General features: G+C 49.4%; 1 protein-coding gene across 1 annotated transcript in view; it reads right to left on the reverse strand.

Annotated features, from left to right (window-relative positions):
- The window catches only part of SGPL1 (sphingosine-1-phosphate lyase 1), an 87,265-nt gene that overhangs the window by 25,393 nt on the left and 45,250 nt on the right, over positions 1 to 16,622 (reverse strand). Inside the window, exons 8-9 of the mRNA XM_075348976.1 lie at positions 12,975 to 13,083; positions 4,330 to 4,428 (exon numbers count right to left, since the gene is read on the reverse strand). Coding sequence (XP_075205091.1) covers positions 4,330 to 4,428; positions 12,975 to 13,083 — 208 coding nt within the window. The remainder of the gene's footprint in view (positions 1 to 4,329; positions 4,429 to 12,974; positions 13,084 to 16,622) is intronic.

The following is a 16,622-nucleotide window of genomic DNA, read 5'->3' on the forward strand; positions in this document are numbered from 1 at the left end:
TGAACCAAGGCGTCTGCCGCCAGAGCTCTTTGATCGCGCGACCTCGCCATGAATGCCGGGACCTTGTTGTTGTGCCGGGATGCCATTAGGTCGACGTCCGGCACTCCCCAGCGGCGACAGATTTCCTGAAACACGTCCGGGTGAAGGGACCATTCCCCTGCGTCCATGCCCTGGCGACTGAGGAAGTCTGCTTCCCAGTTTTCTACGCCTGGGATGTGAACCGCGGATATGGTGGATGCTCTGTCCTCCACCCACATTAGAATGCGCCGGACTTCTTGGAAGGCTTGCCGACTGCGCGTCCCTCCTTGGTGGTTGATGTATGCCACCGCTGTGGAGTTGTCCGATTGGATTCGGATCTGCTTTCCTTCCAGCCACTGTTGGAAGGCCAGTAGAGCAAGATACACTGCTCTGATCTCCAGAACATTGATCTGAAGGGTGGACTCCTGCGGAGTCCACGTCCCCTGAGCCCTGTGGTGGAGAAATACTGCTCCCCACCCTGACAGACTCGCATCTGTCGTGACTACTGCCCAGGATGGGGGCAGGAAGGATCTTCCCTGAGACAATGAGGTGGGAAGGAGCCACCATTGTAGAGAGTCTTTGGCCGTCTGGGAAAGCGAGACTTTCCTGTCCAGGGACGTTGACTTCCCGTCCCATTGGCGGAGAATGTCCCATTGAAGTGGAAGCAGATGAAACTGCGCAAAGGGAACTGCTTCCATGGCTGCCACCATCTTCCCTAGGAAATGCATGAGGCGCCGCAAGGGATGCAACTGGCCCTGCAGAAGAGATTGCACCCCTGTCTGTAGTGACCGCTGCTTGTCCAGCGGAAGCTTCACTATCGCTGCTAGAGTATGAAACTCCATGCCAAGATACGTTAGTGACTGAGTCGGTGATAGGATCGACTTTGGAAAGTTGATGATCCATCCGAAAGACTGTAGAGTCTCCAGCGTAGCATTCAGGCTGTGCTGACATGCCTCCTGAGAGGGAGCTTTGACCAATAAGTCGTCTAGGTAAGGGATCACCGAGTGTCCCTGAGAGTGCAAGACTGCTACCACCGCCGCCATGACCTTGGTGAAGACCCGTGGGGCTGTCGCCAGACCAAATGGAAGAGCTACGAACTGAAAATGGTCGTCTCCTATCACAAAACGTAGAAAACGTTGATGTTCTGTAGCAATTGGCACGTGGAGATAAGCATCTTTGATGTCTATTGAGGCAAGGAAGTCTCCTCTGGACATTGAGGCAATGACAGAGCGGAGGGTTTCCATCCGGAACCTCCTGGCGTGCACATGTTTGTTGAGCCGTTTTAGGTCCAGAACAGGACGGAACGAGCCGTCCTTTTTTGGAACCACAAAGAGATTGGAGTAAAACCCTTGCCCTTGTTCCTGAGGAGGGACTGGGATAACCACTCCTTCCGCTTTTAGGGAATCCACCGCCTGCAGCAGAGCATCTGCTCGGTCTGGACGTGGGGAGGTTCTGAAGAACCGAGCTGGAGGACGAGAATTGAACTCGATTCTGTACCCGCGAGACAAAATGTCCGTCACCCACCGGTCTTTGACCTGTGACATCCAAATGCCGGAAAAGCGGGAGAGCCTGCCCCCGACCGGCGATGCGGAGGGGGGGGGCTGGAAGTCATGAGGTAGCCGCTTTGGAAGCGGTACCTCCATTTGCTTTCTTGGGGCGTGTGTGAGTCCGCCACGAATCTGAGTTTCTTTGCGTCCTCTGAGTCCCTTTGGACGAGGTAAATGGTGTCTTGCCCGAACCTCGAAAGGACTGAAACCTCTGCTGCCACTTTTTCTGCTGAGGTTTGGATGTTCTGGGTTGTGGTAAAGAGGAGTCTTTACCCTTGGACTGCTTAATGATGTCAGCCAATGGCTCGCCAAACAGTCTATCTCTAGACAAAGGCAAACTGGTTAAACATTTTTTGGAACCAGCATCTGCTTTCCAGTCCTTTAACCACAAGGCTCTGCGCAAAACTACCGAATTGGCGGACGCCATTGAGGTGCGACTGGTAGATTCTAGGACCGCATTGATAGCGTAAGACGCAAACGCCGACATCTGCGTGGTAAGGTGCGCCACTTGCGGCACTGCTGGATGCATGATAGCATCCACTTTTGCTAAGCCAGCTGAAATAGCCTGGAGTGCCCATACGGCTGCGAATGCCGGAGCAAACGACGCGCCGATAGCTTCATAGACAGATTTTAACCAAAGGTCCATCTGTCTGTCATTGGCATCTTTAAGTGAAGCGCCATCCTCCACTGCAACTATGGATCTAGCTGCAAGTTTGGAAATCGGGGGGTCTACCTTTGGACACTGGGTCCAGCGCTTGACCACCTCAGGGGGGAAAGGGAAACGCGTATCTTTAGATCGTTTAGAGAAACGCCTTTCTGGGTGAGCGTCGTGCTTCTGGATTGATTCTCTGAAGTCAGAGTGATCTAACAAAGCACTCAATTTACGCTTGGGATAAAGGAAACGAAACTTTTCCTGCTCCGCAGCCGCCTCTTCTGCTGAAGGGGCTGGGGGAGAAATATCCAACAGCCTATTGATGGCTGAGATAAGGTCGTTTACCATGGCATCCCCATCCGGGGTATCCAGGTTGAGAGGGGTTCCAGGAGTGGATTCCTGATCACTCTCATCAGACACATCACAGGGAGACTGATTGCGCTGAGACCCTGAGCAGTGTGAAGACGTCGAGGGTCTTTCCCAGCGAGCTCGCTTAGGGTGGCTGGGGCCATCATCTGAGTCATAATCCTCGGCCTGTGAAGCCGGGGACCCCCCTGTGGGCTGGATACATTCCAAGTAAGGGGGACCTGAGGACAGAGGCCTCGCCGTGCCCAGGGACTGAGCCCCATGCATAGATTGCAAGGTTTCAAGGATTTTTGCCATAGATACAGACATGTTATCTGCAAAAACTGCAAAGTCCGTCCCTGTCACCGGGGCAGAACTTACAAGCGTCTCAGCCTGGGTCGCTACCTCTCCCGACTCCGGCTGGCGAAGCAGCACCGGGTCGGAGCATTGCACACAATGGGGGTCATCGGAGCCTGCTGGTAGATTAGCCCCACATGCAGCACACGCAGTATACACAGCCCTTTTTGCCTTGGCCGCCTTGCGTTTTGAGGATGACATGTTGCTGCTTCCACAGAGTGATCTGGGAGATGCAGCCAGAAGCGCACCTCACAGCGCAAGAAATACAATATCTATATATCTGTACCCAGTACACTAATACACAGTGAGGCACTAGAGGGACCAGCACAGAAAAATCGCTTACCGCCCGCTTAAAAAGCGGGTGTGTGGTCGCCAGATAGCCCCTAGTCCAGGTCTCCCAGAGCCTTGCGTCCTTCCTCCAGCCAGGCATGCATGTAATGGCTGCCGGCGTCTCGAGAGAGGAAGGGGGGCGGGCCCTGGGCGTTCCTGGCCAAGAGCGGGAAGCCTGCTTCCCTCTGTGCCAAGTGAGAGGGCTGGAGCATGTAAAACAGGCTCCAGCCCTCGTCGCTGCTAGCGAACAGCGTCTCTCCCCTACCCTGAATGACAGGGTGGGGGCGGGAACGAAACGGAGCTGCCGGCGTCCTAGGCCCAAAAAGCCGGGGACTAAATTTATAACCGCCGCCGCCGTAAAAGCGCGGACGGCGGATCCCCGGCGCACCACAAGTCACAGCAGCGCCGCCCGGTCCAGAGGGGGTCGGCGCTGCGTTCCCAAACACAAACAATCCCCCAGTAATCTGTAGGGACACTAACTCCACGTTGCGGTCCCCGGCGCACTACAACACCCAGCCAGCCCGGAGTGTGTCTGTGCCTGCCGGGGACACAGAGTACCTGTATGATGCAGGGCCTGTCCCTGATCGTACTCCTGCTCCGAATCCATCAGGTTCTAATGGGTCTGTGGATGGAGCCCGGCGTCAGAGCTGAGAGGCCGGCAGGATCCCACTTCCACAGAGCCCTACCAGGGGATGTGGAAGGAAAACAGCATGTCAGGCTCCAGCCCTGTACCAGCAATAGGTACCTCAACCTTACAACACCATCCAGGGGTGAGAAGGGAGCATGCTGGGGACACTATATGTGTCCTCTTTTCTTCCATCCGAAACAGTCAGCAGCTACTGCTGACTAAAATCTGTGGAGCTATGCATGGAATGTCTGACCTCCTTCGCACACAAAGCTAAAACTGGAGAACCCGTGATACCACGGGGGGGGTATAGCCAGAGGGGGAGGGGCCTTGCACTTTTAATGTAGTGCTTTGTGTGGCCTCCAGAGGGCAGTAGCTATACCCCAATCGTCTGGGTCTCCCAATAGAGCGCTGAAGAAAGATCATTTAGTCCTCGATACAGAAGGAGTACTTACCTTTGCTACCTCTTCTACGGGGTCAATAATGCCATGTGGAAACTGAGGAGCTGAACAAACCAGCATTGCAGTGTTTTTAGAGATTGCTCTTCTCATAGCCTGTAATAAAAAAGGATATGCTACAGATATAAATAGTCTATAAGAAGTCAAGCATATACGATACGTGCAATTTCATCTCCTTCCCTCATCTCCTCTTCCTACAATAGAATACAATATTTCTCCCATGCCTCCTCCATCCATGAACACTGTATCCCAAAATATCAGACCTACCACGGAAACCACAAAAACCTTCAAAAGGGAACTGAAGACCCACCTTTTCCAACAAGCTTTCAACCTGCAGTAACCCACAGTCCACTATACCGCTGCCGGACCAGCTCTACCCTCACATACTGTATCCTCACCATCCCCTGTACTATCTGTTGTAAAATCCAGAAGGAGCTACAATTAGAAATGGGACCAGTCTTCAACAATACCAATAATGAGAACAATGCAGTAAGTGCCACACTTTTAAGCAACAAAAAGATTAAAGGGGTTATCTAGGCTTGTCACAATCTGCAGTCACTCTGTCTGACCAAGCAATATGCAAACCCCTGGCCACATTCTGACTAGACGTCCGCTACCTGAATTGAGAAAGGCCGTGCATGTCTAGTCAGAGACCGGCCGGGTGTGGACATATTGCATACTTGTGGTCACATAACTGCTCAGTCTCGCTGCTGCTACCAGAGAATCCTCAGAGAGTGAAAGTAGACTTTTGTGAAAAGCCTGGACAACCTCTTTAAAGGAGAGATTTGGCACAAATGTAGTCCTGACTTTTCATTTTACAAAGAGTAATAGGATTAAATGGACCTCAGACTTTGCTTAGAATTTCTCCAACACCTCAGCAATACCTCATATGTGGCCGGAAACTACTGTTTGGGCACAGGGCAAGGCTCGGAACAGTTATTTGACTTTTGGTGCAAAAATTTTACAAAAACACCATGTGGTATTTCCAAAGCCTGTGAGCTGCCAAGATTTGAAACTTCACCACTCGAGGAATTTATTTGGCGGTGTGGTGACCATTTTTACCCCACGTGTTCAGGAAATTAATGCACAGTATATTTTAGAAAGTGAAAATTGCAATTTTTCCACAAATATTCCCTTTTTAGTGCCTAATATATTGTGCCCAGCTTGAGCTACTGTGAATAAACCGCTTTAGTTACTACACTGGGCTTCCTGATTTTTAGAAAGGCCATATGTAGGTGACCCTAATGTTTTGCCTAGACATACAACATAGGTAAGGTGTGAGAGAACCATGCGCACGTTAGGCCTTAATTAGTGATTGGCACAGTATAGGCCAACAATTGCAAAAGTTAGGAGGTGAAATAGGAAAGAAACCCCATTTTGGAATTCCATTCCTTGAAGCATTTATCAAAAGGGAATTTGCCATTTTTTAAACTACTGGCAACTCTTGATTGAGAATAGATTGAGAACACCATGATGGTGATGCACATTTCATCACTACCACCACATTGGGGGTAGTGCAATACAGAAAAATGAGGCGACAGGTTCCCTTTATTCCTAAATGTTTTTCAGGGCTCACTGCACAGAAAAAAAACAGTATCAAATTGATTGTTACAGACCCAGCGATGCCAATTCTGCACATTTTATCACAGCCACCATTGGGGGTAGTGCAATATAGAAAAATGACGTGACAGGTTCCCTTTAATCCTAAATATTTTTCAGGGCTCACCGCACAGAATAAACAATACCAAAATTGATTATTACAGACCCGGTGATGACAATTGTGCACATTTTTTGAATTTTTTTTCCTGCTAAAATACACTGAAAAAAAGGCAATTTTTTGTTGTACTTGAGTGTTTCCTCTATCTATATATATCATATATTTTTTTTTTTTTTTTAAATGTGCAGAACTTGAATCTTTAAGTCTATAATACTTTTGAAGAAAGTGTCGTGAATCCGATAGTGCCATGATTTGGTTCAGGTCCCAATCAATTCCTGATCAGGTCTCCTGGACCGGAGTAGCTTGATTTGGGTCCTAGTGGCAATGTGTAGGAATCGTCCTGCTGGTAAAAGAAGCACTGTAAATATATGCCGGCAATGCTCAAAGCCTACCAAGTACCAACATTAATTACTGGCAGCAAGCTGTTAAACATCTTCTATGTTTTTTGGAAATACTGAGTCTTTATGGGTGCCATCTAAATACAAATCTTTTTTAGTCTAACCCTAAATTCATACCTTCACCTGTTCACCGGTACCTACCTATAGAAAACATGTGTTTGGTCATTTGGCATGACAGGATTGCAAGGTTAATCACTACACGGAGTTATAGACCCAAATAATAAATTTTTAAAAGTTGTATATACTTTATAGTATATTCCATTAGGACATATTGGCAGCAGACGTTCAACAGCGGTATTATGTGCACAAGATTGTGCAGATGTCCCTGCTGTTTCTGTGGCCCAAATGCGGTGCGTCCTGCTCAAATGTACTTAAATGGGTAACTAACGTATCTTAATTTTTTTGCTATCTGCAGGAAAGAAGGGAATTTTGTTACTTACCGTAAATTCCTTTTCTTCTAGCTCTTATTGGGAGACCCAGACGATTGGGGTGTATAGCACTGCCTCCGGAGGCCACACAAAGCAATTACACTAAAAAGTGTAAGGCCCCTCCCCTTCTGGCTATACACCCCCAGTGGGATCACTGGCTCACCAGTTTTAGTGCAAAAGCAAGAAGGAGGAAAGCCAATAACTGGTTTAAACAAATTCACTCCGAGTAACATCGGAGAACTGAAAACCGTTCAACATGAACAACATGTGTACCCGCAAACAAACCAAAAATCCCGAAGGACAACAGGGCGGGTGCTGGGTCTCCCAATAAGAGCTAGAAGAAAAGGAATTTACGGTAAGTAACAAAATTCCCTTCTTCGGCGCTCTATTGGGAGACCCAGACGATTGGGACGTCCAAAAGCTGTCCCAGGGTGGGTAAAGAAATACCTCATGTTAGAGCTGCAAGACAGCCCTCCCCTACGGGGAGGCAACTGCCGCCTGCAGGACTCTTCTACCTAGGCTGGCGTCCGCCGAAGCATAGGTATGCACCTGATAATGTTTGGTGAAAGTGTGCAGACTCGACCAGGTAGCTGCCTGGCACACCTGTTGAGCCGTAGCCTGGTGTCGCAATGCCCAGGACGCACCCACGGCTCTGGTAGAATGGGCCTTTAGCCCTGATGGAACCTGAAGCCCCGCAGAACGGTAGGCTTCAAGAATTGGTTCTTTGATCCATCGAGCCAGGGTGGCCTTAGAAGCCTGCGACCCCTTGCGCTTACCAGCGACAAGGACAAAGAGTGCATCCGAACGGCGCAGGGGCGCTGTGCGGGAAATGTAGATTCTGAGTGCTCTCACCAGATCTAACAAATGTAAATCCTTCTCATACCGATGAACTGCATGAGGACAAAACGAAGGCAAAAAGATATCCTGATTAAGATGAAAAGAGGATACCACCTTCGGGAGAAACTCCTGAATGGGGCGCAGCACTACCTTGTCCTGGTGGAAGACCAGGAAGGGAGCCTTGGAAGACAACGCTGCTAGCTCAGACACTCTCCGAAGAGATGTGATCGCTACCAGAAAAGCCACTTTCTGTGATAGTCTAGAAAGTGAAACCTCCTTCAGAGGCTCGAAGGGCGGCTTCTGGAGGGCAACTAGTACCCTGTTCAGATCCCATGGATCTAACGGCCGCTTGTACGGGGGAACTATATGGCAAACCCCCTGTAGGAACGTGCGCACCTTAGGAAGTCGTGCTAGACGCTTCTGAAAAAAGACGGATAGCGCCGAGACTTGCCCTTTAAGGGAGCCGAGCGACAAACCTTTTTCTAACCCAGATTGGAGGAAAGAAAGAAGGGTAGGTAATGCAAATGGCCAGGGAGACACTCTCTGAGCAGAGCACCAGGATAAGAATATCCTCCACGTTCTGTGGTAGATCTTAGCAGACGTGGGCTTCCTAGCCTGTCTCATGGTGGCAACGACCCCTTGGGATAAGCCTGAAGACGCTAGGATCCAGGACTCAATGGCCACGCAGTCAGGTTGAGGGCCGCAGAATTCCGATGGAAAAACGGCCCTTGGGACAGTAAGTCTGGTCGGTCTGGTAGTGCCCACGGTTGGCCGACCGTGAGATGCCACAGATCCGGATACCACGCCCTCCTCGGCCAGTCTGGAGCGACGAGTATGACGCGGCTGCATTCGGATCTGATCTTGCGTAGCACTCTGAGCAAGAGTGCCAGAGGTGGAAACACATAAGGGAGCCGGAACTGCGACCAATCTTGCACTAGGGCGTCTGCCGCCAGCGCTCTTTGATCGCGAGACCGTGCCATGAATGTTGGGACCTTGTTGTTGTGCCGGGACGCCATTAGATCGACGTCCGGCCTTCCCCATCGGTGACAGATTTCCTGAAACACGTCCGGGTGAAGGGACCATTCCCCTGCGTCCATGCCCTGGCGACTGAGGAAGTCTGCTTCCCAGTTTTCTACGCCGGGGATGTGAACTGCGGATATGGTGGAGGCCGTGGCTTCCACCCACATCATAATGCGCCGGACTTCCTGGAAGGCTTGCCGACTGCGAGTCCCTCCTTGGTGATTGATGTATGCCACCGCTGTGGAGTTGTCCGATTGAATTCGGATCTGCTTCCCTTCCAGCCACTGCTGGAAGGCTAGTAGGGCAAGAAACACTGCTCTGATTTCCAGAACATTGATCTGAAGGCTGGACTCCTGCTGAGTCCACGTACCCTGAGCCCTGTGGTGGAGAAACACTGCTCCCCACCCTGACAGACTCGCGTCTGTCGTGACCACCGCCCAGGACGGTGGTAGGAAGGATCTTCCCTGTGATAACGAGGTGGAAAGGAGCCACCACTGCAGAGAGTCCTTGGCCGTCTGGGAAAGGGAGACTTTCCTGTCCAGGGATGTCGACTTCCCGTCCCATTGGCGGAGAATGTCCCATTGAAGTGGACGCAGATGAAACTGCGCAAACGGAACCGCCTCTATTGCCGCCACCATCTTCCCGAGGAAGTGCATGAGGCGTCTTAAGGAGTGCGACTGACCTTGAAGGAGAGCCTGCACCCCTGTCTGTAGTGACCGCTGCTTGCTCAGCGGAAGCTTCACTATCGCTGAGAGAGTATGAAACTCCATGCCAAGATACGTTAGTGATTGGGTCGGTGACAGATTTGACTTTGGGAAGTTGATGATCCACCCGAACGCCTGGAGAGTCTCCAGTGCAAAATTCAGGCTGAGTTGGCATGCCTCCTGAGAGGGTGCCTTGACCAGTAGATCGTCCAAGTAAGGGATCACAGAGTGTCCGTGAGAGTGCAAGACTGCTACCACTGCTGCCATGATCTTGGTGAACACCCGGGGGGGTGTCGCCAGACCAAATGGCAGAGCCACGAACTGAAGATGTTCGTCTCCTATCACGAAGCGCAGAAAGCGTTGGTGCTCCGTAGCAATCGGCACGTGGAGATAAGCATCTTTGATGTCTATTGATGCTAGGAAATCTCCTTGGGACATTGAGGCAATGACTGAGCGGAGGGATTCCATCCGGAACCGCCTGGCGTTCACATGCTTGTTGAGCAGTTTTAGGTCCAGAACAGGACGGAAGGAGCCGTCCTTTTTTGGAACCACAAAGAGATTGGAGTAAAATCCTCGCCCCCGTTCCAGAGGGGGAACAGGGATCACGACTCCTTCTGCTCTTAGAGAGTCCACCGCCTGCAGCAGGGCATCTGCTCGGTTGGGGTGTGGGGAGGTTCTGAAGAACCGAAGTGGAGGCCGAGAACTGAACTCGATTCTGTACCCGCGAGACAAAATGTCTGTTACCCACCGGTCTTTGACCTGTGACAGCCAAATGTCGCAAAAGCGGGAGAGCCTGCCACCGATCGAGGATGCGGAGGGAGGAGGCCGAAAGTCATGAGGTAGCCGCCTTGGAAGCGGTTCCTCCATTTGCTTTCCTGGGGCGTGAGTGAGCCCGCCAGGAATCTGAGCTCCCTTGTCCTTTCTGAGTCCCTTTGGACGAGGAGAATTGGGGTTTGCCCGAGCCTCGAAAGGACCGAAACCTCGACTGCCACTTTTTCTGTTGAGGTTTACTTGCTCTGGGCTGTGGCAAGGAAGAGTCCTTACCCTTGGACTGTTTTATGATTTCAGCCAATGGCTCACCAAACAGTCTGTCCCTAGATAATGGCAAGCTGGTTAAGCATTTTTTGGAACCAGCATCTGCTTTCCAGTCCTTTAACCATAAGGCTCTGCGCAAAACCACAGAATTGGCGGCCGCCATAGAGGTACGGCTCGTAGATTCTAGGACAGCATTGATAGCATAGGTCGCAAACGCAGACATTTGCGAGGTTAGGGACGCCACCTGCGGCACTGCTGGATGCATGATAGCATCCACCTGTGCTAAACCAGCTGAAATAGCTTGTAGTGCCCACACGGCCGCGAATGCTGGAGCAAAGGACGCGCCGATAGCTTCATAGACAGATTTCAACCAAAGGTCCATCTGTCTGTCGTTGGCATCTTTAAGTGAAGCGCCATCCTCTACTGCGACTATGGATCTAGCCGCAAGCTTGGAAATTGGGGGATCCACCTTTGGGCACTGGGTCCAGCGTTTGGCCACTTCAGCGGGAAAAGGATAACGGGTATCCTTAGAACGCTTAGAGAAACGCTTGTCTGGATGAGCGTCGTGCTTCTGGATTGATTCTCTGAAGTCAGAGTGGTCCAAAAAAGCACTTAATTTACGCTTGGGATACAGGAAATGGAACTTCTCCTGCTGTGCAGCTGCCTCCTCTGCAGAAGGGGCTGGGGGAGAAATATCCAACAGCCTATTAATCGCCGATATAAGGTCATTAACCATGGCGTCACCATCAGGGGCATCCAGATTGAGAGGGGCCTCAGGATTAGAATCCTGATCACCGTCCTCAGTCTCATCACAGAGAGATTCTTCTCGCTGAGACCCTGAGCAGTGTGATGACGTGGAGGGTCTTTCCCAGCGAGCTCGCTTAGGCTGCCTGGGACTGTCATCTGAGTCAGAGACTTCAGCTTGTGATGCTTGAGACCCCCTTGAAGTACGGACTAGTTCCAACTGAGGGGGACCAGAGAGCATAGCCACAGCAGTGTCCATGGTCTGAGGAACTGGCCTGGCCTGCAAGGTCTCCAGGATTTTTGTCATAGCCTCAGACATTTTATCAGCAAACACTGCAAAGTCTGTCCCCGTCACCGGTGCAGGGTTCACAGGCGTCTCTGCCTGGGCTACCACCACCATAGGCTCTGGCTGACGAAGTGCCACTGGGACTGAACATTGCACACAATGTGGATCATTGGAGCCTGCCGGTAGATCAGCCCCACATGCAGTACAAACAGTGTACACAGCCCGTGCCTTGGCAGCCTTGCGTTTTGCGGATGACATGTTGCTGCCTCCTCAGAGCAGTACAGGGTGTCCAGCCAAGAAGCGACCTTACAGTGCAACTATATATATATATATATATGGTACCAAGAAAAAAGTACACTAATATATCCCTGAGGCACTAGTGGGGCCAGCACTACTGTGCAGCTTACCGCCCGCTTAGGAGCGGTGTGTGGTCGCCAGAAATCCCTCTAGTCTGGGTCTCCCAGAGCCTGCTGCCTCTCCCCAGCCAGATCGCATGTGTAATGGCTGCCGGCGTCCTTGTGGAGAGGGGGGGCGGGCCCTGGGCGTACACCGACGAAGAGCGGGAAGTCTGCTTCCCCTTGTGCCTAGTGAGAGGGCTGGAGCATGTAAATAAGGCTCCAGCCCTCGGCGCTGCCATTGAGCAGCGTCTCTCCCCTACCCTGATTGACAGGGTGGGGGCGGGAACGAAGCGGCGCTAGGCCGCAGAAGCCGGGGGCTAAAGTTAAAAGCGCCGCCGCCGTAAAAGCGCGGTCGGCGCAAAGCCCCCGGCGCACCACAAGTCGCAGCTGCGCCGCCGCTCCAGGAGCGGTCGGCGCAGTAGTTCCCAACACACAACGTCACTCAGCAAAGCTGCAGTGACCTAACCCCCAGCGTACAGCGCCACTGTCCCCGGCGCACTACAACGCTCAGCAAGCCCTGAGCGTGTCCGTGCCTGCCGGGGACACAGAGTACCTGACAGTTGCAGGGCCTTGTCCCTGAATGGCACTCCCGCTCCCAATCCAGCAGGTTCTATGGGTCTGTGGATGGAGCCCGGCCCCAGGGCTTGGGGGCCGGCAAGATCCCACTTCCACAGAGCCCTCCAGGGGATGTGGAAGGAAAACAGCATGTGGGCTCCAGCCTCTGTACCAGCAATAGGTACCTCAACCTTACAAGCACCAACCGCGGGTGAGAAGGGAGCATGCTGGGGGCCCTATATGGGCCCTCTTTTCTTCCATCCGATAGAGCCAGCAGCTACTGCTGACTACAAACAGTGGAGCTATGCGTGGATGTCTGACCTCCTTCGCACAAAGCCGAAAACTGGTGAGCCAGTGATCCCACTGGGGGTGTATAGCCAGAAGGGGAGGGGCCTTACTTTTTAGTGTAATTGCTTTGTGTGGCCTCCGGAGGCAGTGCTATACACCCCAATCGTCTGGGTCTCCCAATAGAGCGCCGAAGAAAGAAAGTTTGAAAAATACTCTATAATAAATAGTATACCTTAACATCCACTCTCATTGTTTTCTTATCCAGAGGAATGTGAACCATCTTCATTCCAAAATAACTTGCGGCTTTGTCAAATGCTGCGTGTGCGCTCACCGGGGCCACTCTACAATAAACAATGCTGCAGGGTTACACTTGTACAGACATAAAAACCAGGTAATGAGAACAAATGTGATAATAAAAAGCCCCACCTGAAATTAAAAGGGGATGTTTGCTTTTTTTCCCCAAGCAAAAAATAAAAATAAAAAAGCCCTAGAAGCCATGTCCTGTGACCAGCAGCTGTGTAACTGCAGCTCACACCCGTTCACATGTGACCAGCAGCTGTGTAGCTGCAGCTCACACCCGGTCACATGGCCATAGGAGGAGGATCTTTTGGCACAAAAAGTTATAACTTGTAATACGGAATCTTATAAATGGCTGCTCCTTCTATAACTAGGAATCCAGTGGGCAGTCCGACTTAAGTAAATGACAGCCGTCTCTGTATGAACACTTATACTGGGATGATAGGAGGTCGCCCACTGGACTCCTAAGATTAGAAGAAATGATGTAAATCAATAAAATACAAGTTCTACTGAGCCATTCTCCACAAAACTGTACATCAACCTCATAGGTAATGGAATGGAGGATAGGCGTTAGAACTCAATCAGGTGAGCAGCATCTCACCCCCTAACTACCAGATCACCCTATGGGCAATTGACTTTTTTTTCCGATTTTCTTACAGCGAGCTTATAATCTTTTCTTCTACAACCCACCACTCATATATAGGACAGCACATGACCGTTTTGCTTTGGCACTATGGCTGTATGTCATTAGTGCGAGGTCGCGTCTACCTTCTCCGCATTTCTATGTCAAAAGATAGTTCCTTTTTAGGAGAAGTCATCAAATGGGTCGGTGAATGGCTTCTAAATGTAAGCATCAACCAGTAATTACATTTTATTTTTCTAGCTTCTATAATTACAGTTGTCTTTCTTCGAAGCTTCTACATTCACTACAATCAAGGAGTTGCTGCTATTCTGTACTGCTAGACGGAATCAGCCTATTCTTCAGGACACAACAAGCAGTCTTCTAAGTCATACAAACCTGCCACTGCCATGGATATGCGCAGTCTCTCGTGTGGGAAAGTGTTATACACTTTGAACACCAGGTGGTGCCATTCTCTATATATAAAAGTTCTGAAATTATTTTTCCTACTATGATTTTTCTAAAAGTCAAAAACCTGGCACTGAAATAGGGGTATGTAGACTTTTTATATCCACTGTATTTTATATCAAATTCAATGTCACCCAAAATTTGTATAAATCTATTAGGAAACAAAATGAAATCATGTTGAGGAGGAAAATAGAAAATTAAAATAATGCAGTTCATAAGTTGTGAGCACCTTATAATTGGGGATGTGGTTGTGTTCAGACTTAACTACATTTAAACTCATAGTAAATAGCAATAAGTAGACAGCTGCCATTATTTACAGCGATACGGATTAACCTCATATGAAAGGTTAGCTGTTCTACTAATATTTTACTGACATTTTACAGCAAAAGCCATGGTCTGTAAACAGCTTGCAACACAGTACAATTTTTTTCTCCAAGGCATTAGATATAGAACAGAACACTCCGAAGACCGTAATCTAGAAGTGGCTTAAACATGGCACAAACCGTAACATTACACAGAACTGGACGCCCTTCAAATATCGAGGAAAAGGCAAGAAAATTGGTCCTGGTGGTTGCCAAAAGTTCTAGAGTAAAATTAATTGAGCTGCAGGAATTCCCATCAGAGTGTATTCTTCTAATGTCTGGCCAGGGGGTATGGTGGCAGAACAGAAGTCTTTTCTTACAAAAGGAAAACATCCAAGCCCGGCTAGGTTTTGCCAAAACCTACATCAAAATCTGTCTAAAGCATGTGGGAAACCGTGTTATGGTCTGAAGACACCAAAGTTGAACTTTTTGGCCAGATTTCCCAAAAATATATTTGGCACAAAGCCAACACTGCTCATTAGCAAAAGAAAACTATACCCCAAGTAAAACATGTTGGAGGTACATTATGCTTTGGGTTATTTTTCGTCATTTGGAACTAGGGCTTTAGTCAAAGAAGACTAAATTATGAACAGTTGCAAAGATCAGTCAATTTTCCATAAAACCTTTAGGCCTCTGCTAAAAAAGCTGAAGATCAATTTTATCTTTCAGCATGACAACGGGCCTAAGCATACCTCCATGACCCAGCCAAAGCCCAGACCTGAATCTGATTGAAACTCTGTGGGTGACCTGAAGAACGCGCTGTACACAGGAGATTCCTTCCCAGATTTGGAGCTACTGTTATGAAGAGTGGGCAAAGATTGCAAGTTCTACATGTGTCTTGCAAATAGACTCATACCCAGATAAACTGAATGCGATCAAATTCAAAGGGTAGTTTGAGGGTAATTTATGCAACCACATTACTTTAGTACTTTATTTTTTCCACCCAAAAGATATCAGTGTATTTTTCAATTAAGGTCAGTTAATGACACTTCTTGAAATTATTATTTTTCTTTTTTTACATGACAAAAATCTGGCATTTTAACACAAAGGCTCTCCCTGGGTTATGGACTAGATTCTGTAGGCTTGTTTTTAAAGGGAACCAGTCATGAAATTTTTCTATATTAAAATTGCCCCAAATGTCTTGTTAGTGATGGTAGGTGCAGCCCTCACAGGGTTCTCAAAAAAGGTTCACAGTATTTATTTAAATAAAAACACTTAGGCTATGTGCCCACGCTACAGGATTTACCGCGGATTTACCGCGGATTTTGCCGCGGATTTACCGCGGATTTGCCGAAAATCTGCAGCAGCAGCACTTCCAAGCCATTTCAATGGCATTTTGGAAATGCTGTGCCCATGCTGCGGATTTTTCCGCGGCGGATTTGCCGCGGATTTTGATCCGGAAAAATCTGCAGCATGTCAATTGTTTGGTGCAGATTTGGTGCGGATTTTTGGCTTTGAATGGGGGAAAAAAAAAAAAAAAAATCCGCATCAAAATCCGCGGCAAATCCGCGGTAAATCCGCGGCAAATCCGCGGGTGCGGATTTGCCGCGAAAGTCGCGGATTTTCAGGCAAAAAAATCCGCAGGGACATTCTAGCGTGGGCACATAGCCTTATTCATTAGGTGACTGCATCTCAGACATTCTCTTGGTCACCAGGGTGGCACTTTGTAGTGATTCAGTCACGGTTCAAAGTATTGACGCCCCCCCAGTCTGATTGCTGTGACTGGCCTGACATCACAGTTAATCTACTACCGGTAGTAAATCCCACGTTTACACACTGCCCATCAGCATCCTAGCCATGCGCACTGAATCTGGCTGGGTGTCTGCAGCTTTATTTCATATCGGCGCAGGCTCTGGAGCATGTGCACATATTAGATGAACCGGGGACATACACCAAGATTCAGGGAGCATGCCCAAAGTGCATTCCCGGCAATCAGACTGATGGGCATGCATAATTTGAAGGGGACCATGAATGAAACGCTACAAAGTGCCACCCCGATGATGACCGAAAGACGTGTTCTGTGGTGAATTCACCTAATGATAGAAAGTGTTCATTTTAGATATATACTGGGAACTTTTGATTGAGAACACCGTGTACGTTATGCACATTGGATCACTAACAAGACATTGGAGGC

This window comes from Anomaloglossus baeobatrachus, chromosome 5, assembly GCF_048569485.1.
Source record: "Anomaloglossus baeobatrachus isolate aAnoBae1 chromosome 5, aAnoBae1.hap1, whole genome shotgun sequence".
Lineage (NCBI taxonomy): Eukaryota > Metazoa > Chordata > Amphibia > Anura > Aromobatidae > Anomaloglossus > Anomaloglossus baeobatrachus.